Source organism: Dromiciops gliroides, chromosome 5 (assembly GCF_019393635.1).
Source record: "Dromiciops gliroides isolate mDroGli1 chromosome 5, mDroGli1.pri, whole genome shotgun sequence".
Taxonomy (NCBI): Eukaryota; Metazoa; Chordata; class Mammalia; order Microbiotheria; family Microbiotheriidae; genus Dromiciops; species Dromiciops gliroides.
In genome coordinates this window covers 198080518-198107274 of record NC_057865.1, presented here as the reverse complement: position 1 = coordinate 198107274, position 26757 = coordinate 198080518, and the positions used below count along the sequence as shown (strand labels likewise).

Below are 26757 nucleotides of genomic sequence, written 5' to 3'. Positions count from 1 at the left end.
CCCGACTTGGAAGGAAGCCCCCCCCCCGGCCCCCTCCCCATCTTCCCTCTCTAAGGCACATGCACATTTGCAGATGCTGCAGCAGCATCTTCAGAGAGAGCAGAAGAGAAGAAGCAGGAGGTCTGCAGTCAGTTTGGCACTTTGTGCTATTTGGGGATGCACATACGCTCATAGAAGCACAGACTACGTCGGAATAGAAGGGAGCTCTGAGGTCATCCAGTCCAAACTGTGCCTAACTGACAATCCCCTTCTGACTGAAGACTTCTTTTTGTTTTTGTTTTGTTTTGTTTTGGTGAGGCGATTGGGGTTAAGTGACTTGCCCAGGGTCACACAGCTAGTAAGTGTTAAGTGTCTGAGGCCGGATTTGAACTCAGGTCCTCCTGACTCCAGGGCTGGTGCTCTATCCACTGTGCCACCTAGCTGCCCCATGACAGACAACTTCTAATCAAGGGGAACTCACTAACTCCTGAAGCAGCCCAAGCCACTTTGGGCACTTTGGGCCATTTCTTTTAGTTTGTGACTCTGCAAATCTCACCCTCTGGTAGCAAACGGAATGAGTCTAATCCATTATTCTTCCACAAGACAGTCCTTCAAATACTTAAAATAGCTATTGATCATATTCCCTTTTGAAGTCTTCTCTTCTCCAGTTCTTTTAACAGATGCATGACTATGGACCACATTATGGCAGAGGTGGTTAGCTGCTCTGCCTTTTTAGTGTCTTCCCTGCATAGCCAAAAATATCTGACATCATTGTCTTCACCAGGACTTGGAGTTATCTTAGGCCATGTGGAGAATGCAGCTCATTTCCCAAATGGCCTGCTGCCTTGTAGTCCATTCCCTGGGGAAGGAGGCCTTGATTTATTACCTGCAAACACATGTCTCGTTCATCCTGTAGGTGCTTGTTCTTTTCCCTGTGAGACAAGAGGGAAAATGAAACAAGGAGAAATCAAGTCATGTATGAAACTCATTGACAGCATTGACTTATTCTCAGCCCTTCCTATGCCATCCTCGTAGACCCTGAGAGACAGAGAAGGCAAGAAAGAGTGTGGAATTTCTTCTTCTGGGGATTATAAATCAGAGGATGGTTTACTTGTTGTGAGGCAGAGGAAGTAGGGATTAGTGAGATTAGGAGTTACTATCTTTTCTAATTCTCATGTCCCTTGGATTTTATTAAACTTTTCTGTACCCCATATTCAATATAAAAGTAAATAAATTCTAGAATTTATTGGGGCTTTGTGCACATAAGAAATAAAATAGTCACCAAATATTCCTTGTATTTCCTTGACAGATTTCTTCTCTTCCAAGCTGGGGACCCCTGATTAGGTTGATCTCTTAAAGTCACTTTGATCATCAGGATTACCAGAGCTTTTGAGAATTCTTACTAGGGATTGATTTCCCCAGGCGGCAGTGATCTGAGGGTGAAGCTCAACTCAACAAACCTTTATTGTGGGCAAGATGCTGGGGAACATAAAAGGGAAAAAGGAGACAGTCTATTACCACTGCATGGAAGACAGAGAAAACAGAAGGTAATTTTAGGAGGGAGACAAAATTACAATTAGAGAGAAGAGGTATAAGATAATGACTTGAGGGGGACATCATGGTTAAATGAAGGTTTTAAAGTATGGGGAGGCCTAGGCATGTTTGTAGCAGCAGGAGAGTTATTAGTTAATAAGAAAAAAATGAATGGGAAGGGGGAGAAAAAAAGAGAGGGAGAAAAGGAGGAGAGAAGGGGAAGAGGAGGTAAGAGGGGTGAGGGAGAGAGAATGAGAATGAATGAGAATGGGTGAAGGACAACTTTGGAACCAAGGGCACAGTTACAGGTATTGGTCTTGGCAAGGAAAAGGGGCCATTTCTCAGATACCAGAACAAAGAAGAACAGGATAGGGGTGATATAGAGGGATTTTGAGAAATAAGGTAGAGAAGGATGACCTTCTCTAATGAATGGTGGATATCCTCAATTTTTTCAGAGAGGTAAGAGACAAGGTCCTCTGATGAGGGGAAGGAATAGTCTAAAGGCCGCAAGGAAAGAAGGCAAGACTTCAAATATCTATTTCACAAGGTGTGAAAGAGAGTCAAACCAGGAAGAATAAAAAGATTGCCCTGCAGTAGTGAGGTCTCAGTTGAGGTTAGATGACATAAATTTGTAGTAGACTCAGTGGACACAATTGTGCAATGGTTTCCAGGATCATGCGGCAGCATACCAGCAGCACAGAGAGATAAGGATGTAACCTTGGCTTACATGAGGCATGACTGATGAAAGGACTAGATGGTGGGGATTGAAGGATAGAGGATGGTGAATATTTATGGCATGGATTCAAGTACAAACGATAATGGATGGTTGGAACAAATATGGAGTCAAGACTGTAAAGGGAAGAAATTGAAGTAAAGAGGAGTGATGGATTAGTGTAAGATGGAAGGGTAGAGGACCTGGAGGTTCTAAATCATGAATGTAATATAGTTATGGATAAGATCTAAAATGTGACCATACTTGTAAGTAGATAACTTAGGGAGAAGCAATGGATCATGGAAGTTCAGAAGACAGATGAATCAGCAGGCTAGGCTATTCAAAGGAACACCAATATGGAATTGGATTGCCAAGTATGAGAGCAGGGTTTGAGGTAGAAAGGAAGATTATGATCCAGGTACTGAGCTCCTTGAGAAATTAGTGGAGAGCACTAGAAGCCAACTGCTACAAGGAGATGACTTGGGTGATCTAGAAAGAATGAGCCACAAACAAGAATCAGCTTCTAAGCAATGCAGAAGTGGGCTGAGAGCGCCTAAAAGAGGCAGTGGGGAACTAAGAGTATGTCCAGCTCCCTTCCTGACTCAGTATTAGAGGAATGAGAGAAACAGTGCCTAGTACATAAGAGATTGACCGGCGATGTAGTCTTTCAGGGGAAGCCAGGTTTCTGAGTGCAAAAAATAGAAAGCACATGAGAGGATAAAGTATATGTTAAAGTTGGACATTTTTAATGGAAGAGACAGGGTTACAGAGGGCACAATGGAAGGAGAGCAATCTATACCCTTCTTTCTGCTCTTAGTTTTCTCAGAGATGTTTTCTGTCCCCTCAGTCTGTAAGGGATCAAGGAGAACACAGTTGGATTGAGATGAGAAGATAGGGAGTGAAAATAAGAGAAGGTTGTTGAGTTTGGGGTTGGTTGGTTTGTTTGTTTTTTGCCTCATAACCTGTTGACTGAATCATCATTATAAAGGGAAGAGGCTGGAATTTGTTAGCCAAAGGACAGTTAAGTAGGACCTCTACCCTCCAGGGTTATGTAATGAGTAAGGACAGTGTCAGTCTGTTCTCTCGCCTAACACCTAGAAGAACAGGACAGAAGGGAAGGTGTGATAGATACCAACTCAGAAGATTTTGCACATGTAGAATAAGCACTTGGCTCTCCCTAGCCCCTGGTATCTAAGGTCCCAGGCTAGGTCCTGGCCCTCAGAAGCCTGATTCCCAGACCCTTAATAGATATATAGTGCTGAGCCACTGTTGTCTTTCTCAGTTTGTTGAAGCAGGGAAAAAGAGGTTGTGTTTCTACTGAAGCAATAAGTGCTGGGTCCGGAAGCCCTTCAAATGCAAAGCTTGACAAGGGATTTGGTTTGGAGCTCGGGGAGCCAGAAAATAGAGGGATGGAACACAAAGGTTTCAAGAAAAATAAGGTAAAGGCCAGCAGAGACCAGGGAGGTCCCAGGATTAGAGCTCAAGGTGGGAGAAGATAAGGAGGTTGAGGATAGTATGCAAGTCATGTGGTTTGGAATCAGGGCTATAGTCCTGTCTTATTCTCTTGTGTTTCTAGAGCTCAATATTACTGCAAAAGCCTACCTAAGGTTCTACTAGGTATTGCAAACTTGAAATAACTATGGAAAACCTTGCTATGGTAAAAGAAAGAAAGGCTTGTACTACTTTCTTTTGTAGTTTTTGATAATCCATTGTCTATTAATATTTTACCTTTCTCTAAATACTCTGAAGAGTCCAATAAAACTTGCTAAGCCCCAGAAGTTTTGCCTTTGATAAACATTCAGTAATTTAATGAGTGGTTCTATAAGCAAATTAACATTCCAAACTTCTATACTTTATTTTCCCTATATTATACATCCCATCATTTTATGTAAAAGATTTGCTTTTGAGAACTACTGAGAGTTTCTTGTTGTCCATACTAGATAGGGAATCTGTGGTGGATCTTGGGTATCTAAAGATAATCAATAAAGGAAATATATTCTGTCTATGCAGTTAGTAGAGTTTGGGTGGATCATTTCTTCAAAAGCATGTATTTACACAAGAATGGACAAGAATGCTTAGTTACTCTATGTGCAATTTTAATATTGTCATATGAAAGCAAAAGCAATAAGCAATATATAATAAAATATTACAGTGTGGTCTGGTTCCCAAAGTTTCACCAAATAGTAGATAGGTTGTTCCAAACCCGAGTTCTAGGAAAGGCACAATTCAGCTTGCTTAATAAAATCCTCTTTTCCTCTCCTCTCCCATTAGTCCCCATCTTGTGAGTGGATAAAACAGTATAGACAATGCAATACTTTTCCTAGATGATGTTTGACTCAGACCACCAAGTGTAGGATCCATTGTTATATGAAGAGTTAGGAACTCTAAACTCAAAACTAGACTCTTCCTCTTTGCAATAGAGGGATGTGCTTGAGACCAAGTACAGACTGAAGCTCTTACATCTAGTGCCCTTTTGTTCAGTAGGCTACTTATGGCATGGACCTCCAACTGTTTGTCACTATGACTAGCTCATCGCTTGTGGAATGGGGTTATAAGCCAAGGGTGGGGTCAACTCAGAGAGAAACTTTCTTGGCTCTGCTCATCACCTTGCTTTCTCTCTCCCCTTTGATTCTTCTGACTCTCCATTCAGATGTTCGGTGACCCCATCTCTCTTAGTCTCCAGGTCCTACTTGTCTGTGGTATCTCCTCTTGCTGTTACATCTCATCTCTTCTGCTTGCATGCTTTCTCTGTCACTCCCTATTAGTCAGATCAAGTCTTGCTGCAATACACAGCAAGGGAGGCAAGGTAGAGTGAAAGGGAAGTTACACTGGAAAATCAACCCTTCTTCTTTAGGAAAGTATTTGCCTCTTTTTTATAATCGCAACTTCCCTCTGAGACCTTCTATCTCCTCCCCCTTTCCCCTGTTTTGCCCATCTCCAGATTCTTTCCTTTCTGTCAGTAACAGTTCATCTCACTTTGGTGGCAATGTCTGCCTTCCGGGTCTGTACTCCATGGCTCAGTTTCCTGATTTTAATCAACAGCCCAGTGTTAACTTGGTAACCATGCAGTAACTCTGCAGAAGCTTCAGTGTTATACTTCTGTGTGAATGTTCTGCTATTAAAAAAAAAACCTCAAGTATTTTTCAAGGGTTTTCTTTTCTTTCCTTCCTGTTTTTCTGAATTTGCCCTCTTATTTCTTCTAGATACAAAGGCAAAGAACACACAGCTCAAAAGTGATGTCCTTGTACATCTTGTTCTGTTTTTTTAATCAAAGGTTTCCCAAGTAATAAGTTGTTGATGTCCCCCCCACACACACACCCAATTTTGCTAAAACCTGGCCCTTTCACTCCCATATTCACTTCCTGTTGAGACTGGCTTGAATACTGTATTGAGTGGTGCAAATCTGAAACACATTATATTTAACACATTGTTAAAATTCAGAACAATTCAGACACTAGATCCTGTGGCCCAATTATGCTTTCAAGCAAAAGATTTTATAGCTGACTCATAAAGATGAATTAAAATATGATGTCCTAATGAAAGGTACGAAGGAATCGAACTCTCCCACATTTATTCCAGCAATGATCAAAAAGGAGCACCAGGTGGAACAATGGCCCCCCAAAAAACCCAGAGAAAATCCAACACATCCAGTCTAGTTCAACAACAAAAGAATCAGAAGCTACAGGTGCTAGGAGCTGGGTATTGCCAAAGAAGCTAGCATAAACACGGGCCCTAAACTCCCAGCAAAGGAGCTTACCAAAAAAACCCCAGGGGCAATATCCATAGAACCCCAGGGGACACAGAAGCAAAAGAGCTCTGACTTGGAAAGCCCAGGGGAAGGAGAGCTGAAGACAACAGCAATCATACCAAGAGAAGTCCTGAGAGACACAAAGGAGGCAATGCATTGATCAAGAAAACCACAAGGGTAAAAGTGCCCTGATCAGAGAAAGCTAACCAGAGAGCTCTGAATCTGGGGACATTGAAGCCTTCCAGGACTCTGTGTATAGACATACTAAGGAAAGTGGAAAGCAGCAGCAGAAAGCCAGGGAAGTGAGATCAGGACCAAATAGGGCTTGACCCCATCCAAGAGTGTGGGAGAAAATGGGGCCAGGAGGGGAAGCTAGATGGCGCAGTGGATAGAGCACTGGCCTTGGAGTCAGGAGTACCTGAGTTCAAATCCGGCCTCAGACACTTAACATGTACTAGCTGTGTGACCCTGGGCAAGTCACTTAACCCCAATTGCCTCACTTAAAAAAAGAAAGAAAGAAAGAAAATGGGGCCAGGCACTAAATCTGAAAACAAGAACATAGACTAGAAACATGAGTAAATAGAAGAAGATACCAAATACTATGAAGAAATATTATGAGTCAAATCATCCAGAAAGAAAATCTGGGAGAGGATGATACCATCATACTTATATGCAAAGCCTTAAAGAAGAGGATGACTTGGTGACAAGGGTTATGAAAGGATCCTGGGAGAAAGGTAGTAAGAGATTCTAAATGGGAGGAAGGACTTAATAGGAGAAATAATAGTATAGAACAGAAGCTGTTAAGCCTTACCAAGGAAAATAGAACCCTCGATAATTAGAATGGACCAAACAAAAATCACTGATACCATGAGGAAGTAAGAAATGCTAAAACAAAATCAAGATTGGAAAAAAATAATAGAAAGCAATATAAAGTATTACCTATAAAAAACTGACCCAGAAAGCAGATCAAAGAGAGGTAATCTAATTCATGGTTCAAAAAAAAAAAGCACCTGATACTATATTTCAAGAAATTGTAAATGGAATTTGTCTAGATATGTTAGAATCATAGGGTAAGTGAAAATAGAAAGTCACCAGTCACCTCCTGAGGAAAACTACAAAATGAAGACTTCCAGCAATGTCACAGTTAAAAACCAGAGTTTCCAATTCAAAGAAAAAATTACCACAAGCAACTAGATAGAAAGAGTTCAAATTCCAAGGAACCACAAACAGAATCTCACAAGATTGGCAGCTAGCAGAGGAGAGATCTCTGATCCCTGATCTTGGAACATGATACTGCTAAGGGCAAAATATAAAAACTTAGTGACCAATAATTTATCCTGCAAAACTGAGCATAATCCCACAGGGGGAAAAGAGAGTTGTTTTTTTTTAATTAATAAAGTATTTTTTTTTCGTTACATGTAAAGATAGTTCTCAACCTTTGTTTATACAAGCTTTACAATTTCAGATTTTTCTCCCTCCCTCCCCTCCCTCCCCCCTTCCTTAGACAGTAGGTAATCTGATATAGGTGTTTTATATATATATATATATATATATATATATATATATATATATATACACACACACACATAATAACATTAATCCTATTTCTGCATTAGTCATGTTATAAGAGAAAAAAATCAGAGCAATGATGGAAAACCTCAAAATAGAAAAAAAAACCCAACAGCATCAAAAACAAAAGAAATAGTATGGTTCATTTAGCATCTATATTCCGCAGTTCTTTTTTTTTTTTCCCTGGATTTGGAGATCCTCTTCCATCACGAGTTCCCTGGAACTCTTCTGTGCCATTGCATTGGTGAGAAGAATATAGTCCATCACAGTAGATCAACACTCAATGTTGATGTTACTGTGTACAATGTTCTTCTAGTTCTGCTCATCTCACTCATCATCAGCCCACGCAAGACTCTCCAAGTTTCTCTGAACTCCTCCTGCTCATTGTTTCTTATAGCACAATAGTATTCCATTGTATTCAAATACCACAACTTGTCCAGCCATTCCCCAATTGATGGGTACCCCGTCAACTTCCAATTCTTTGCCACCACGTAAAGAGCAGCTATAAATATTTTGTACATGTGGGTCCCTTTCCCCCTTCCATGATCTCTTTGGGAAAAAGACCCACAAGTGGTATTGCTGGGTCAAAGGGTATGCACAGCTTTATCGCCCTTTGGGCATAATTCCAAGTTGCTCTCCAGAATGGTTGGATCAGTTCACAGCTCCACCAACAATGGATTAGTGTTCCAATTTTCCCACAGCTTCTCCAACATTTATTATTTTCCTTTTTTGTCATTTTAGCCAATCTGATAGGTGTCAGGTGGTACCTCAGAGTTGTTTTAATTTGCATCTCTCTAATCATTAGAGATTTAGAGCATTTTTTCATATGGGAATAGGTAGCTTTGGTTTCTTCATCAGAAAACTGCCTGTTCATATCCTTTGACCATTTCTCAATTGGGAATGACTTGGGTTCTTATAAATTTGATTTAGTTCCCTATATATTTTAGAGATGAGGCCTTTATCAGAAGTACTGGCCTCAAAAATAGTTTCCTAGCTTTCTGCCTACCTTCTAATTTTGGATGCATTGCTTCTGTTTGTACAAAAATTTTTTAATTTAATGTAATCAAAATCATCCACTTCGCATTTTATAATATACTCTATCTCTTGTTTGGTCAAAAACTGTTTTCCTTTCCAAAGATCTTATAGGTAGACTATTCCTTTCTCTCCTAATTTACCTATGGTATCACCTCTTATGTCTAAATCGTGTATCCATTTTGACCTTATTTTAGTATAAGGTGTAAGATGCTGGTCTATGCCTAATTTCTGCCATACTCTCTTCCAGTTTTCCCAGCAGTTTTTGTCAAATACTGAGTTCCTATCCCAGAAGCTGGAGTCTTTGGGTTTATCAAACACTACATTACTAGTGTCATTTACTACTGCATTTCCTGAGCCTAGCCTATTCCATTGATCTACCACTCTATTTTTTAGCCAGTTACCAGATAGTTTTGATGACGGAAAAGAGAGTTTTAATAGAATAAGGGACTTTCCAACATTCCTGACAAAAAAATGAGAATAAAAGCATAGAAGCTTTGAGGGGCTAAATGATGATGAGGTTTGTTTTTTTATTTTTTATTTTTCTAATAGGAGGAAAAGAAACAAACATCTCTTCAGAACCTTAATGTTATGCAACATCATAGAGGAGTTAAAAAAGATATACATGGGGCGTAGGGTAGTTTTGTTCTGTTGTTATGGTCTAAAGAAAAGACATATAAAAATGAATATATGAGGCAACAGAAGAAGAAGGAAAAAGAACTTTTTGTATCACATACTCAGGGTATACAAAGTAAAGATGGATAATGGTATAGGGAGAGTGGACATCACATGGATCTTACACATGAATTAGACAAATGAGAGTTGAATATACTCACATAAGCATACAAAAATGTTTAGTTAAAAATATTAAACTCAAGAGGGAAACAGGTGGTGATAGGGAGAGGGAAGAGAAAGATTTAAAAGGATCAATAAGACACTGGCTCTAGAGTCAGGAGGACCTGAGTTAAAATCCAGCCTCAGACACCTGACACTTACTAGCTGTGTGACCCTGGGCAAGTCATTTAACCCCAATTGCCTCACCAACAAAAAAGAAAGAAAAGAAAAGAAAAAAGGATCAGTAAGAGATAAATTATTGTCAACATAAACTCCAATGTCAGATGGTAAATTCTGAAGGGAGATTCTGTCTGTGCACAGAATATGGGCCGGATAAGTCAGAAACCCCTTCCCACACTCTGCATATATCCACACACACAGAACATCAGCTGGGAAACATTGATCTTTAGTATGCTATGCTAAATTAATTAATTGGGGAATGGCTGAGCAAGTTGTGGTATAACATTGTGATGGAATACTAATTTGCTATAAGAAATGATGGGGGGGATGGTTCCAGAAAAACCCGGGAAGACATATGAACTGATGCAAAGTGAAGTGAGCAGTACCAGGAGAACACTGTACACACTAACAGTAATGTTGTATGATAATCAACTATGAATGACTTAGCTGTTCTCAGCAATACAATGATCCAAGTCAATTCTGACTTATGATGAAAAATGTTATCTGCCCCCAGAGAAAGGACTGATAAGAGTCTGATTGCAGATTGAAGCATACCTTCTTTATTTTATTTTTCTTGGTGTTTTTTTAATCTGTGTTTTCTTTTGCAACATGGCTAATATGGAAATATGTTTTGCATGCCTGCACATGAATATTCTACATCAAACTGCTTGCTTTCTCAAGGCAGGGGAAGAGGGAGGGGAGAGAATTTGGGATTCAAAACTTTTAAAAAAATGAATGTTAAATTTTTTTACATCTAATTGAAAATAAATAATAGGAAAAAACAGACTATGGTTCTGTGATTTTAGGGGATTAGATAACTTTGGAATGGTGCTTCCAAAATGAGTTGGCTAGAATGCAGTCTTATGAATACAAGCTATAGACTTACCTTAGGAAATCCAGTTGTTTCAAAAGACCCGTCTTTTCTCTCTGCAAACTTTCTGTCACCCGGTATACTTCCCTGGGAAATTGGAAACCACAGAGTTTGTGAGCTGCAATAGGCAAAATGAAGGTAGGCACAGTGAAGAAGTCAGACTTACATATGAAGCCTTCCCAAAGGGATAAAAAACCGTGAACATGATGGATAAATGTACCATGAGAGACGACAGATGGGATTTGAGCCAGAGAAAGAGATGCTCTGAACTCACTGAGGAGATTGTTAAAAGGAGATTTGTTTCTAAGTTCTAAAGCGAACTCTGTTTTGTCTGATGGGGTTGTTCAACCTTGTTAGGGACTCACAGTCTGCATGCCAATCTCTAATCTGATATCTCTTTCCTCAAGAGGAGGAGGAGGAGGAGGAGGAAGACTTGTTCTCCTTATTTCTTCTTCTTTTTTAGTTAAGTGCCTTTGCAGTTCTTCACTAAGTCATCTTCCAATAATTGTCTTTATACCTCCAACATCTGGCATTGTGCCTGGCACACAAAAGATGCTTAAAAATGCTTGTTGAGGGGGCAGCTAGGTGGCACAGTGGATAAAACACTGGCCCTGAATTGAGGAGGACCTGAGTTCAAATTCAGCCTCAGACACTTAACACTTACTAGCTGTGTGACCCTGGGCAAGTCACTTAATCCTCATTGCCCCGCAAAAAAAAAAAAAAAAAATACTTGTTGAGTTTGGTCCTAGATTACAATGAAGAAAAGGTTTCTTTCTTCTCACTGTAAAGGTGGGGAGTATGATTTCTTTTTCTCTTTCATTAAAAGTTTTTATCACAAAAAAAGAAAAACAATTAAAACAATTAAAAAAAAATTTTGACACAAAAATTTTTCCCTAGTTAACCACCTTCCCCTTCTAATCTCAGCTACTTTCTTTTTATTAAAAACTTTTACATTTTACCTAATCAAAATTATCCATTTTATCTTTTGTAATCCTCTCTATCCCTTATTTGGTAATGAGCTATCTCCCTGTTCATAGATCCAATCCACATTTCTTTTCCATTGCTCCTCTAATCTGTTTATGATGTGCCCTTTTATATCTAAATCCTGGAATTTATCTTGATGCAAGGATGATGCAAGATGTTGATCTAAACCTAATTTCGGACAGACTCTGCTTTCCAGTTTTATCAGCACTTTTTGTTCAATGGTGAGGCTGGGATCTTTGTTTTTTAAGGAACATTAGGTTACTGTGTTCACTTGCTTTTGAATATGGTGTTCCTAATCTGTTCCACTAATCAACCTCTATTTTTTAACCAGCAAGAAACCATTTAATGATAAATGCTTTGTAATGTATTTTGAGATATGGTCCTGATAGGCCCCCTTCCTTCCCACTTTTTTCATTGCTTCCTTTGAGATTCTTGACCTTTTGTCCTAACATATGAATTCTGTTATTTTTTTCTAGTTTTACAAAGTGATCCTTTGATAGTTTGACTGGTATGACAGTGAGTAAGTAAATTAATTTAGGTAGTATTATACTATTTATTGTTTTGGCTTGGCCTACCTCTGAGCAATTAATATTTTCTCAATTATTTGGGTCAGCCTTTATTACCATAAAGAGTGTTTTATAATTGTATTCATATAGTTCCAGCATGGGTCTAGGAGGTATGGAGATGTGCTGTAGCAATTGCTTCTGTGGATGCTGTAGCCACAGCTACAGAATCTACTGATAATGCAGAAAAGAAATTTCTTAGCACCCAAGTGTTTGCTACTATCAGTGGTTCAAGATCAGAAACGGATATAATTTCATCAGTGGAAATGACATTAAAGAGGATGCATTACTCTCTGTCTGGCCTCTGTACCACAGGACCACGGGACCTTTCCATCTGACTTGCACCTAAAACCTTCCATATGTGTTGCCGGCCCCCATTTAAATGTGATCTCCTTGAGAGCAGGGTCTGTTTCTATTTGTAAGCCTAGTGCTTAGCACGGTGCTTTGTATACTGTGTGTGATTAATACATGATTTTTCAGTCCTTCGTTTATTCCTTAATTAATACAAATACAGAATGTAACAATCCCCACCCAAGTAGTGATGATGGTGAAGAAGAGGTCCTCTTGCCTTCTCTGCAGTGAGACCAGTAGTAAGGAAGTGTGTTGTGGCAGAAGGAGAAAGGGTTAGAAAGGGGAGAGGTCTGTGAAAGTAGTCATAGCAATAGAGATTTCCTAGCAAGCTGATAATAACTTGATTCCTTTGGAGTTCTGCATGGAGTGAGTCTCTCTGTCTCTCTCCCTCCCTCCCATAATTCCTGTAGAATTCCCCTCTATAATTACACAACAATTATAGAGTTGATGTGTAACAATAGCAAACAAATCAAATCCTAGCTCACCTCAGACAATCCTAATTCTGTAACAAAATTTCCTTGTATCCTAAAGAGCTGGAAATTCCAAACGTTTTATTACCAATGATATTTCATTTGAACTCGAGGGGGAAGCAATATATTTTCCACTATCCAAACTGGGCCCCCAATACCTACGCATCTTGAGGATTCTGCTCCGATCTGTGCTATGCTTAGGCAGGCTGCTCTGGCCTATCAACTTTTACCCTCCAGCTTTCCCTCTCACTCCTTCCTAAGCCTTCTTCGTCCCTTCTGAACCCTCTTTCCCCAGGGAGGTTCTGCCTAGAGAACAATATTCTATTAGAAAAAGAATGAAAAAAATCTCTGCAGAAATCTTAAGCCTGGGCTCCCCCAAAGAGAGTCTGTCTGTGCACCTGCTTGCTGCCTCATTATCATATTACCCAATGTTCCATGTCCCAGTGGCAGGCACTGAGCCAACAGTTGAAAATATGGGGCAGGGGGAAGAAGAAATAAAAGAAAAGAAACCAACTTTCATTGGTGAAAACTGTGATGCTGAAGATGTCTGCTGGGATAGCTAAATAAATAACCAGAAAGGAAGAGTACATCCATTTATGATCTATTACTTAAATACAAATGTCAAGATCTTATAAGAGGGGGAGGGGTTGGGAAGAAAGAAGAGGAGGAAGATTTCTTACTTTCTGATCCCAACTCCTACCTTCACAAATTATCATCTTCAGCATTACCAGATATTATAAATTAGTGGAAATCACGCTGGATCTTGTCCCAGGTCTGCTATGTGACTAACTAGTCATTATATCTCCCTGAGAAGTCTCTTGATCTTAATGTATATAAGTATGGGTCAGGGAAAACCCTGATCAATTTGATGAAAACCTCAATCAATATGACAAGATTGCAGAGCATGGACTTAGGGGACCTGGATACCCCCACTCCCATGAAGTCTAAGTGCATAAGGGATCTCCTAGGCTGCCTCTAAGATGATTAGTGACTGAGAGTCAAGAGAGACTTTTTGTAGATTCCTTTCTTATTTATTTGTTTTAGTAATGATAACAGCTAACATTTTTATAGTATCAGGAATTGTGCTTAGTACTTTAAAAGTATTATCTCATTGATCCTCACACCAATCCTGGGAGGCTATTATTATACCCATTTTCAGACAAAGAAACTGAGGCAAATAGAAGTTAAATGACTTGCCCAAGGTCACATACATAGCTAGTAAGTGTCTGAGCTGGATTGGAATTCAGCTCTGACTTCAGGCCTGGCAGTCTTTGTCACCTAGCTGCCCCCGAAATTATATAAATAATCAAATGAACACTTCTCAGGTATCTTGGAGAGAGTATGCATTTTGGGGTCTAGGTTAGATTAGATGGCCCCTGAAGGCACCTCCAAATTTGAAATCATGATTATGTGTCTGTCTTAATTAGATTTTTCTCCTATTGTGATTCTATGTCTTTTGTATGGTTTAGATTTAAGCTTCCTGAGGGCAGGGTCTGTGGCATTTTTGTCTTTGTATTCCAAGTGCCACTTGTCATGAGGACTTGTCCAGGGCCAACTTCCTGCTTCTGGACAGCCATGTACATGAGTCAGTGCAGAGGGGCTCTGTCATTTTGATATGAACCCCTGGTTAACCACTGAACAGGAAAAGCAGAGGACATCTTTAAAAAAGGTCCATTCCAGGGGCAGCTAGGTGGTGCAGCGGATAGAGTACCGGCCCTGGAGTCAGGAGGACCTGAGTTCAAATCCGGCCTCAGACACTTGACACTTATTAGCTGTGTGACCCTAGGCAAGTCACTTAACCCCAATTGCCTCACCAAAAAAAAAAAAAAGTCCACTCCTGACCCTCCAGGTGGCATCTGGGACTTCCCATTACAAGAGGAGAAAAGGTTACTTCATCCCATCCCTCACCCCTGTCCCCATGATTTTCCCTAAGGGAGTCTGTAGATATGGGGCTGCCTCTTCTGTTTTATTCTTTCCTGATCTTAGGTAAATGAGCATTGATGCTAAGATCGCCTCTCTAGAATACTGAATCCTGCTTAGAACTCTTCTACAAAATGTTACAACCAGGAAGAAGCTTAGAGCTCATTTGACCACACCACACTGTCTCTCTCATGTCAATAAAGGAAATGACCTGTTTTCCCAATAGAAGCTTGCAGATTAGGGACTCAGAACCCCACAGCAAAGCTAGGACTAGAATTTCCTGACTGTCTAGTCTCTTTCCGTTTTTTCTTACTGCCTTGAGCTAAGACCAGGGGTGAGCTGGTAAAGTTTTAACAACAGCTGCAGGACAGACTTTTAAGTGTAATCTGCATTATTAACATCTTCCCCATCTTCCTCTATCCCAATTTTCCTCATTTTTTCAAGTCTAGACAATCAACAAAAAGAAAGCAAGCCCTGATTGGTAGCATTTGCTGGTTACTGAAGTGTAATTTAACAATCAGCTCTCCTTTTGGATTCCTCAGTGTGAGTGGGCTCTAGCACACCCCTAGTTAAGGCTTTATGTCTCCGAGAAGATAAAACATTAATTCACGAATAGCCATTAATACTAGATCAATTCTTTGATCAGATAATGAGTTCTAATCTTGGAAGGGAGAAAGAAGGGCCTACATTCCACAAGACACAAGATGGGTGACTTTTGATGGGATTAAGGAAGACTTGGCATGTGAGATGTGATCTGAGGCCACACGACATGATTTGCATCATAGCTCACCACTCACATCTCCTTTTCCTCTTGCAGTTTGCAAGCCTCTTTCTGCAGGCTCTCCAGCTGCAGCTGGGCATACTGGAGCTCACTCGAGGTCCGCTCCAATTCCTCAGCCAGCTCCTGGTTGGTGAGTTTGAGTTTAGTGTTCTCTGCTTTGGTTTCATGCTTGTCATTGTTGAGGGCCAAGAACTGACCTTCCAGCTAGAAAGAGATAACAGAGTTCAGGAGAAAAAAGACAAATCAGTCTGACACTTTCAGCCCCCCAAAACAGAAGGTCGTTCTCAGGTCTTTCCCTCTCCCCTTGTTATCTGCTCAGAGTATTCTGTTCTCTATCTTACATCCACATCTTCATGTAGGAAAGAGATCCTTTCATCCATTCCCTTGTGTCTAGGAAAGACTTGAATAAACCAGCCCAGGCAGATCTATCCAGTCTTCAGGGAAAGGGAATTCTCTATCCTTCAATCATGAAAAGCTAGGATCTAACTTAAATCTGCCTGTACTAAGGCAGAGAACAATTAGGAGTCATTCTTCACAAAACTACCCTCCTTAGGCTGGGGAAGTAATATTAAATTCTCTTCCTTAGCCTTCTCTTCTTTTAATTAAATAATCCCAGTTACTTTCATCTGAAGGAGCCTGACATGGTAACCAAACACATTCTGCTTAGGAAGCAGCTCCAAGAGGTCAACCAAAGCACATGTAAAGAGAAGCATCATAGAATGAGTATCAGATTTAGAGTTTGAGGACCTGGATTTGAATCCTGGTCCTGCTACTTATTACCTATGTGACCTTGGGCAAACCCCTTTATCTCCCTGGCCTTCAGTTTCTATATCTGTAAAATGAGAGAGTTGGACTAGAAGTTCTGAGATCCTTCCTGGCTCTCTATAATTCTACCTGAGTGATCAGGGGCCAGTCATTGCTATCCTTCTGGTTCTCATTTTTCTCACTAAATGAGGGATCGAGACATCTCTAGCTCTAAATGTGGTGATCCAAGGGCAGCTAGGTGGCACAGTGGATAAAGCACCGGCCCTGGATTCAGGAGGACCTGAGTTCAAATCCGGCCTCAGACACTTGACACTTACTAGCTGTGTGACCCTGGGCAAGTCACTTAACCCCAATTGCCTTACCGCCCCCCCCCCCAAATGGTGATCCTTTCCCTCTATCCTGAAAGCACTTATAACAAATGATAAGATGAAAAAACACTGAACTTGGATAACAATAATAGTAGTAATTAACATTTATATATTACCTTTAAGTTTTCCTAACAGCAACCTCATGATGTTGAATAAGGAGTATTACCATCGTTGTACAATGGAAACTGAGAATGAAAAAGTTAAGTGATTTTCCTGGAATCCTACAGCTAGTGAGTACTAGATCTGGGACTCAAACCCATGCCTTCTGACTCTGCCCTTTTCACTATGCCCTGCTCTTCGGGATTCAAATCTCAGACCCATCACTCACCAGCTGTGTGACCTTTAGATGAAACCTTCCATCTGGGCTGTCTCCTCCATTAATGTGCAAGTTCCTTGAGAGCAGGATTGTGATTTTTCTGTTTGTACCCCAGCACTTAGCACAGTGCTCTGCAGTTGTAAGTGCTTAATTAATGCTTCATTCATTCATTCATTCATTCATCCATCCATCCATCCATTCAAATCACCTCACTTCATAATACAGAGAATGCAGTAAAAAAAAAGTCTGAATGCTACCTTTTCTAGGTGGGGGTAAAGGACTTCATAACTAATAAGGTGCCACAGAAATATTATCCTTCGACTTCTCTCTACCTTCAACTATCTCTGCATATCTTCAACCCTTTCACTAGACAAAGAATTATACCATTAAAATATTATTTAAAAAAAAAACCTGGTCTAATTAATGCAGCTGGTAGAAGAGAGAGAAGGATGAGAATAACAAGGAGTTCTGGAACATTCCTCAGGGGCTCTTGGGTAATTAGGCAAGCATTTAGTAATTAAATAGCATTGCCATCATTCATTTAATAGATAAATCTAATTGGCAAAAATAAAGAGGATAAAGAGGAAAGGACAAAGGAGATCGCCCCAGACCACTACCAAGAGCAAGTTGCCCTTTCCACAAACATTTATTAACACTTGACTTTCCTCTCTCCCTTAGCTCTGATTTCCAAACAGTTGTGAAGTCATGTCATTTCTGCTCAGACAATACCTCTTCCTTCCTCTCCACTTACACCATAACCTGCTTTGGGCCCTCATCCTCTGCCACCTGGATGGCTGCAAAGGCCTCCTGATTGGTTCCCAGGCCCTCAGTCTCTTCCCTCTCCAACCCATCCTCCACCCAGCTGCCAAATTGATATTCCCAAAGTATGGTTCTCACACTGTCATTCCATTGCTCAAGAAGATACAATGACTGGCTCTTATCTCTAGCAGAGAATGCAAATTGTTCAGTTTGGCTTTTAAAGCCCTTCACAAGCCCGGCCCCAGCCTCCTTTCTCAGCTTTTGCCACATTCATCTCCTTCATGCGTTCTGCCTAGCAGTCAGATTTGTCCATATGCTCTTCACTGCACATATTTATTTTCTTTTATTTTTAATTTATGGAATAAGCCAAGTATAGTATAACACAGTATCATAAAAAGATAACTGTACACAAAAGTGCAAATCTATTAAGTACAAGCTTGCTATTCCTTTTAAATAGATAATAAAGTTATTATGTGAATTTACTGTTTTCCTTTTTTTTCCTTCTGTTCCCCCTTCCCAGAAATGGCTACCACTAGACACAAATATGTGTGTGTGTAAAATCATTCTGTACATGCTGCCATGTATCAGTTCTCTATGGATCCAGATAACAGCTCCCTTCTTAGGTCCTTAGTTAATTTGGGTATTTACAATAGTCAAAATGAATTGTTTGCTCAAAGTTGTTCTTAAAACAATATTGCTATCACTATATACAGCGTTCTCTTGGTTCTGCTTGTTTTGCTCTTTGTTGTTTCATGCAAGTCTTTCCACATTTTTCTAAAATCACTAAGCTCATCATTTCTTATAGCACCTGAGTATTCCATCGTGATCATATGCCACAGCTTGTTCACTGCACACAACATTCCATCCCCCGTCTCAGGGCCTTGAGAGCAACTGACCCAGATACCTGGAATGCCTCCTCCCCTTGGAATTCCTGATTTCCTTCAGAGTTCTACTCAAGAGCCACCTCCTCCAGGAAGTCAATCCCAATCCCCCTTCCCATACCCCTAAGTTGTATGTGTTTTCTATTGACACTTTTTGTGTCCATGGTTTTCTCTTCCACTACCTCCAACAATAGATAAACCCCTTGAGAAGAAGGGACTATTTTGTTTCTGTATCCTCGATACATAACATTGCCTGTACATGGTAAGCACTTAATTCGCTCATTCAAAGAATCATTTATTAAGCCTCTACTCTATTCTGGGTCCTTTACTTTCTGCTGGGGACACAGAAATAAACATGAAAAAGCTGTTGTGGTAGCAGGGCAATGACTAAGAGCATGCAGACATCAGGAGACCCATTAAATCACCCAGCTATAGTCAGATGTACAGAAAAGCAGGAACTTTGTCCAAAGCTTTGCTCTCCTGCTGTGTGACCTTGAGAAGTTGCGTGACCTCTCTGGACTTTGTTTTCCTCATCTGCAAAATGTGGAGGGTTAGATGAGATGATCCCTTTCCAGCTCTGAAGCTGTGACCCTATGGTCTTTGAGTCAGTCCATCAATAAGCATTTATTAACTACTTATTATATAGGTATACACACACACACACACACATGCTGTGCTGAGGAAACAAAGAACCCAAATAGTCTCCTGTCTCTCAATGTTATGATCTGCATGCATTTTGCCTCTGCCCTGAGCACCAGCTGCACAGTCCTTTTCCTGAGAGCTCCAAACACCAGCCCGCTTCTGCACTGGCAAAGCTTTCCAAGGGGACTGGATGATCCTGCTAAAAATAGCTTCCCACCATTCAAACTGAAGCACAGACAGATTGTGTCTGGGTCTGTCCAGGGTGAGGATGTTTCCAATCGCAGATAAGGCAAATTAAGCAGTTGGACAACATTCTTCTTCCCTGAACCTTCCCTGACCTCTCACCCCATCTGTGCCTTGGCATGCCCTTTCTCCTTCTCTTAGACTCCTCAATTCTGACCCATCCTTTAAATTTTGAATTGGATGAACCCTTTCCCTGGAAGCCTCTGTGGCACTTCAGATCTGTTCCAGCTTCTGTCTTCAGACTTTATGCGGCACCGTGCCTCCCTCTGATGTCCTTTGCTAGCGAATATTAGGGATTTTAACACTTCTGCCACCAGCTAGAGTAAAAAAGTATTATGAGGGAAGCAAACACATCAAGTACAGTTTCTGGGTTTTTTTGTTTTTTGTTTTAGTGGGTAATGGGGGTTAAGTGACTTGTCCAGGGTCACACAGCTAGTAAGTGTGTCTGAGGTCAGTGCTTTATCCACTGAGCCACCTAGCTGCCCCCCATGTACAGTTTCTATCTCCCTCACTGTATAAGGCTCTGCAGATGTTAGCTATTTAATATAATCTTTTGGGGTGGGGGGAGGCAATTGGGGTTAAGTGACTTGCCCAGGGTCACACAGCTAGTAAGTGTTAAGTGTCTGAGGCCAGATTTGAACTCAGGTCCTCCTGACTCCAGGGCCAGTACTCTATCCGCTGCACCACCTAGATGCCCCTAATATAATCTTTAATAGCATAACAATAATGATTCTTTTGGCTCCCTCTGCCCTGAGGCTTAGGACAAGAGATGAAGATGCAGAAAAGACATTTTACTTGGGCCAAAGCATCATAAAATCAGAAGCAGAAACATGCTAGAGCTAGCTAGTATTAACTCATAAGAGCCAATTGTTAAATTTTTTGGTAGGACAATTTACATCTCAGAAATGGCAAATGCTACAAATTAGGACTAGATTTCTTGTTGACTGCCTAGACTTAAGGAAATGATAGAGAAAATGTTAAGAATGGAGATTAAACACCCTCTCCCCACCCAGAGCCTGTTGTTAAACATATAAACCAGCACACTGTAGATTAGGTATGTGATCACAAGTGGTGAGTAGCAGTCTGGACTCAAACCTAAACTGACTTCCCATCCATAACCTTCTTCTATCTGTGTCACATGTAAAAGTAAGCTATCCTGTCCTGCAGTAATAAATAGCATTTTACCTAGGACTTTATGTAATTTATTTCATTTAATCTTTACAACAACTCTGGGGGCAGCTAGGTGGCACAGGGGATAGATAGCATTGGCCCTGGAATCAGGAGGACCTGAGTTCAATTCTTACCTTAGACACTTACTAGCTCTGTGACCCTGGGGAAGTCACTTAACCCCAATTGCCTTAAACATCTGGGGCAATCACCAGTCATCATATATATATATATATCTTGCCATTAGACCCAGATGGTTGTGGAGAAGTGAGGTTGGTGACCTTGTTTGCACAGCCCTCCCTCACTTAAATCCAATTCACTGCAAGTCATGCCATCACCCCAACGTCATGATCCTCCTTGAGAATGAAGGACAAACAATAACAACAACCCACTATTCCACCTATCTGCCCCATATGTATACACACATGTATATATATATAGTATACATACATGTTATATGCACATTTTCTCATATTCGGTGACATATCTATCTCCCTGTGTACATATACACACATAAAATATATACATTCATATTTATATATAATCTACATTTTATAGATATAAATTGAACTTAGAGATATTAAATGACTTGCCCAGGGTAAAACTGTCATGAAGTTGGGATTTGAGGTTGTATTTCCTGACTACAAGTAATAATAATAACTAACATTTATATAGCACCTACTATGTGCTAGGCACTAAGCTAAGTACTTTAATACATAGTTTCTTCTGGAACTCTAAATGACAGATCATACTTAGAAGGTATATCACACTTCTTTTCTTTTAATTCTCTTTTTATGTCATGAACTTAATATTGACAAACACAAACGTTTCCCTCACACAAAGAACAGAAACTGTGAATCTCTTTTATGCACAGCTTGGGTTTTAAATATGTGTATATGTGTAAAATTTAACACAGTAAACCAACACTTCCTAGCTTTTTTGTTTCCCCTTCTGAACTTCTTTCTGCTTTCTTTTGTGTATTTAATGTTTCACTGATACTCATTTCTTCCTTTTTTTTCTTCTTTCTTGTATCACTCATGGCTACCCACTTCTATCCTTGTATGTTCTCTTCCTCCCCCAAAATAAATAAAAACTCTCTTATAACAAATGAGTATGGTCAAACAAAATAAATTCACATATGAGATATGTCTGAGAGTATATGTCTCATTCTGCAACTCCAGACCATTCCTTCTCTGCCAAGAGGCGGGAAGTATGCCTCATCATCAGTCTTCTGGAGTCATGATTGTTCACTGAATTAATCATAGCTTTCAAAGATTTTTTTTACAATGTTATAGTCATCATATAAATTATTCTCTAAATTTTGTTTTTGCTGTGAATCAATTCCTTTAAGTCTTCTCAGGTTTTTCTAAATATATATCTTTCATAATTTCTTAACATACAATAACATTCTTATGCCATAGTTTGTTCCACTATTCCTGAATTGATGGGCACTAACTTTGTTTTTAGTTCTTTGCTACAAGAAAACATGCTACTATAAATATTTTGAGATGTGTATCCTTTCCCTCTATCTTTGACCTCTTTGAACAGTTTAGTGACTTATGGGGTATATTCCAAATGACTTTTAAGAATGGTTGGAGTGATTCACGATTCTACCACTCTCATCATCAACTATCATTACCATGTACCTATTAAGTTCTTATGATTTACCAGGCAGTATTCTAAGTGCCAAAGATACAAAGAAAGGGAGGGGAAATGGTCCCTGCCTTTAGATAGTTCATATTCTAATGAGGCAGATAGCATGCAAAGAATTCTGTACATATAAAATACTCATGCTATAAAAGGGACATAATTTCAGATACCTTGTAATAGGTGGGATTTAAGTTGAGTCTTGAAAGGGAATCAGGAGGTGAATGAGGAAGGAGAGCATTTCAGGAATGGGGAACAACCAGTGAAAATACATGGACTTGGGAAATGAAACACTGTGTGAAAGGTACAGAAAGACCAATTTAGAGTACCTAGCATGAAGTATAAAAACATTGGAAAAGGGGCTGTTAGGTGTCACAGTGAATAAAGCACTGGTCCTGGACTCAGGAAGACCTGAGTTCAAATCCGACATCAGACACTTGACACTAGTTGTGTGACCCTGGGCAAGCCACTTAACCCTCATTGCCCCACAAAAACAATAACAAAAAAAACCCAATCCCCCCCTCCCCCCCCCAAAAAAAGCCACAAAAAACACTGGAAAGGTAGGAAGGACTAAATTCTAAAGGGTTTTAAAAGTCAAGCAGAGGATTTTGTAATTTGAGTCTGGAGGTGATATGAAGTCACTGGAATTTATGGAGTAGATGACATAGTGAGACCCGGGCTTTAGGAAGGTTGGTTAGGAAACTGATTGGAGAGAGACTTGAGGCACAGTAACTAACTAGAAAGTTATTAAAGTAATCCAGGGTAAACACTGTGTAAGTGGAGAGAAGGGCACTTAATGAGAGATATTCTGAAGGTATAAATGAAAACTATTGTCAACACATAAGATCTGTGGGGTGAGTGGGGATGAGGAATTAAGGTCACTGAAGTTTTGAACCTGGATAATTGTTAAAATAATAGTGCCTTTGAGAGTAATGGGGAAGCTTGGGAAAGGGGAAAAATTGGGGAGAAAAGATGATGAATTCTATTTTAGATATGTTAAGTTTGATATGTCTATGGTACATTTAGTTTGGGATGTCCAATAGACACTTAGTTGAATCCATAGTAGCTGACAAGTTCACCAGTGAAATGGTAGAGAGGGAGAAGGGAAGACGACAAAGAACAGACCCCTGAGGGACACCCACAATTAGTGGGCACGACCTGGATGACAATCCAGCAATGGAGCCTGAGAAAGAGCGGTCATTCAGGCAGGAAGAGAACCAGGAGAGAGCAGTGCATGAAACCTAGAGAGAAGAGAGTATCCAAGAGAAGAGGAGGATGGACAGTGTCAAAGGCTACTGAGAGGATAAGGACTAAGAAAAAGTCATTTAGTTTGGCAATTAAAAGCTCACTTTGGAAAAACAGTTTCAGTTGAATGATGAGGTCAGAAGCCAATGCCTAAATTCCTAAAGTTCTCGAAGTAAAACACAGATATTACTTACCACATTCAGGAAAGGTCCATTTATTCCTAAGGGGCAGTTAGGTGTTGCAGTGGATAGAGCACTGGTTCTAAAATTGAGAGGACCTGAGTTCAAATCTCACCTAGGATATTTACTGTGTGACCCTGGAAAAGTCATTTAATCCCAATTGCCTTAAACATTCAGGGCTATATCCAGTAGTCCTGATATATACCTTGCCACTGGACCCTGATGGTTCTGAAGGAGAGAGTGAGGTTGGTGACCTTGCACAGCCCTCCTTCACTTAAATCCAATTCAGTGCAAGTCATGACATCACCCCAATGCCATGGCCCTCTTCAGAAATGAAGGAAAAACAATAACAACAACATTTATTCCTAAATGTTTTGACATTTTTAATGAAATATGATGTATTTTATTCAAAGCCTTTTTTGTATATCTTTTTTTTAAGTGAGGCAATTGGGGTTAAGTGACTTGCCCAGGGTCACACAGCTAGTAAGTGTTAAGTGTCTGAGGCCGGATTTGAACTCAGGTACTCCTGACTCCAGGGCTGGTGCTCTATCCACTGCACCACTGTTAAGGGTTAAAATTCTAGCTAGTCTGTCTAAAATATCTAATGAGTGGTCGCCAATAAATTATAAGCTTTAGCAAGAGTTAGGCTTTTAAGCATTTATTAAGGAAAACAAGAATTTGGTAAAGAGAGAGAGAAAGGCCTAGATTCCTATCTATTAAAGGGAGAGCACATTTCTCGCTCCGCTCTCCACCAGAGTCCAAAGGAAAGAGAGCGAGCCTGAGCGCCAGTCTCTTCCTTCCTCCTCCCACTAGCCCACGTCACTTCCTGACTCCTGGTCTTGCCCTCAAAGACCTTCCCTTCATGGGCAGAACTCTTCTACAGTAAGTATCCAGCAGGTGGCATTATTCCAATCGTTACACCACCTAGCTGCCCCATTTTTTGTATATCTTAATGTAGGCATGTGGTTTTTTGTGATTAATATTATTATTTTTTATTGGGACCAACTGACTTTTAAGAATCATACAGGCTATATAAGTTATAGCAGTCTCAAAGGACAACTGAACTTGGCTATAGTCTCTACCAGAAAAATTTATTGCTAGATATGGTCACTATGTACTTTTCCTCCAGGGTCTTTCAGGCATCTTTCTTGCAAAGCACAGAGTGATGCATTAAAAAAAATAGAGAGAAGTTTCTCTGTGTAAGTTTAGGGAAATTTCCTAGGGTTATGACTTTCTATCCTGCAAAATCTTCTAGGAAAGCTGGAAATCAATTTGGGAGAAATTAAATTTAGAGTAACAGTTTACATACTATATCACAATAAACTCGCAAAAGGACCCATAAGTTAAAAACAAAGGTTGTATCATAAACAAATTAGAGAAGGAAAGGAAATATCTTTTACCACTATGGCTAAAGGGAGAATTCAAGGACCAGAGGTGATCAGAAAGGGTAATATGGACAAGTTCAGTCCTAAACAATTGGAAACCTTTTGCATAAGCAAGATCAACAGAGTTAAAGTAAGAAGGGAAACATTTAATTGGAAAGAAAATTCTTTGCATCAAATTTCTCTGATAAATATCTGATATCCAAGATATTAAGGGAATTTCACTTTCTTTATCCTTGTTGTCCTTCCTTCCTCTCTGTAGCCTTTGATAATGTTGATCACCTTCTTCTCTTAGATCCTTTCTTCTCTCTAGGTTTTCATGATACTGCTCTTTCCTGGTTCTCTTTCTTTCTGCATGACTAGTCTTTTTCAGTCTTCTATTCTAGATCTTCATCCAGGTTATGTCCACTAACTCTGTGTTTCCTTTGTTCTCTTCTCTTCTCCTTCTATACTACCTTACATGATAAACTTGCCAGAACCTACAGATTCAATTAATTATTCTTTTCCAATATCCAACCAAGTGCCTATTAGATATTTCAAACTGATTAAGAAGACTTAAATGAATCCTGTATACACATATATAAGAATAGGAGCCATTCCACAATAGATAAGAAGTCAAATGAAAAGAAATGCAAATTACCAACAATCAGATTTTTTAAATGCTTCAGGTCAGTAATAATTAACAAAATACATATTAAAGTTACTCTATACATGAGGTTGTCAAAGCTGACAAAAATGGGAAAATGACAATTTTTGGTGGGTAAAAATGTGAATTATTCCAACCATTCTTGAAAGCAATTTGGAACTAAACTCCAAAAGTCTCCAAACTGTATAGTCCAGGGTTATCACTATTATGTATATACCACAAACTTTTTGTATTCTCTAAGAATTGGAAACAAAGTAGGTGTTCATCAGTTAGTAAAAGGCCAAATAAAATATGATATAAAAATATAATGGCATGTTACCTCACTGTAAAGAATGACTATGAAAAAAATTTTTAAAAACAAACAAAAAAATAATGACTATGATCTATTCTTAGAAATCTGGGAAAGACCCAACAAACTATACTGATCAAAAGTGAACTAACTGGGCAGAACCAGGAGACCAATTTACATGATGATTACAATAATGAAAGGTGAAACAAAGTTAATGCGGTCAACAATCAATTTCAAAGAACTGTTGTTAAAAAATTCCAACCATCTCTTGGCACAGAAATGGTGGACCAGAGTTATAGAATGAGACATGAATTTTCAGACATTGAAGATGCATTGCCTTGTTTTGCTTGATTATTTTTGCTGTTGTTGTTTAGTCATTTTTCAGTCATGTCTGATTCTTTATGAACCCATTTGGGGTTTTCTTGGCAGAGATACTGGAGTGGTTTGCCATATCCTTCTCCAGCTCATTTTACAGATGAGGAAACTGAGGCAAACAGGGATAAGTGACTTGCCCAAGGTCACACAGCTAAATGTCTGAGGCCAGATTTGAACTCAGGAAGAGGAGTCTTCCTGACTCTAGACCCAGTGTTCTATCCAATGGACCATGTAGGTGCTTGACTCTAATATAATAATTTGTTATACAAGGAGGCTTCTATGAATCAAGGAGAGTAGGGAGTTATGGAGATGCCAAAGAGAGTATC

General features: G+C 39.7%; 1 protein-coding gene across 1 annotated transcript in view; it reads right to left on the bottom strand.

The window, feature by feature from the left end:
• The window catches only part of CRACR2A (calcium release activated channel regulator 2A), a 210163-nt gene that overhangs the window by 59436 nt on the left and 123970 nt on the right, over nt 1-26757 (bottom strand). The window contains exons 9-11 of the mRNA XM_043967976.1: nt 15544-15731; nt 10474-10545; nt 866-911 (exon numbers count right to left, since the gene is read on the bottom strand). Of these exons, the coding sequence (XP_043823911.1) occupies nt 866-911; nt 10474-10545; nt 15544-15731 (306 nt within the window). The remainder of the gene's footprint in view (nt 1-865; nt 912-10473; nt 10546-15543; nt 15732-26757) is intronic.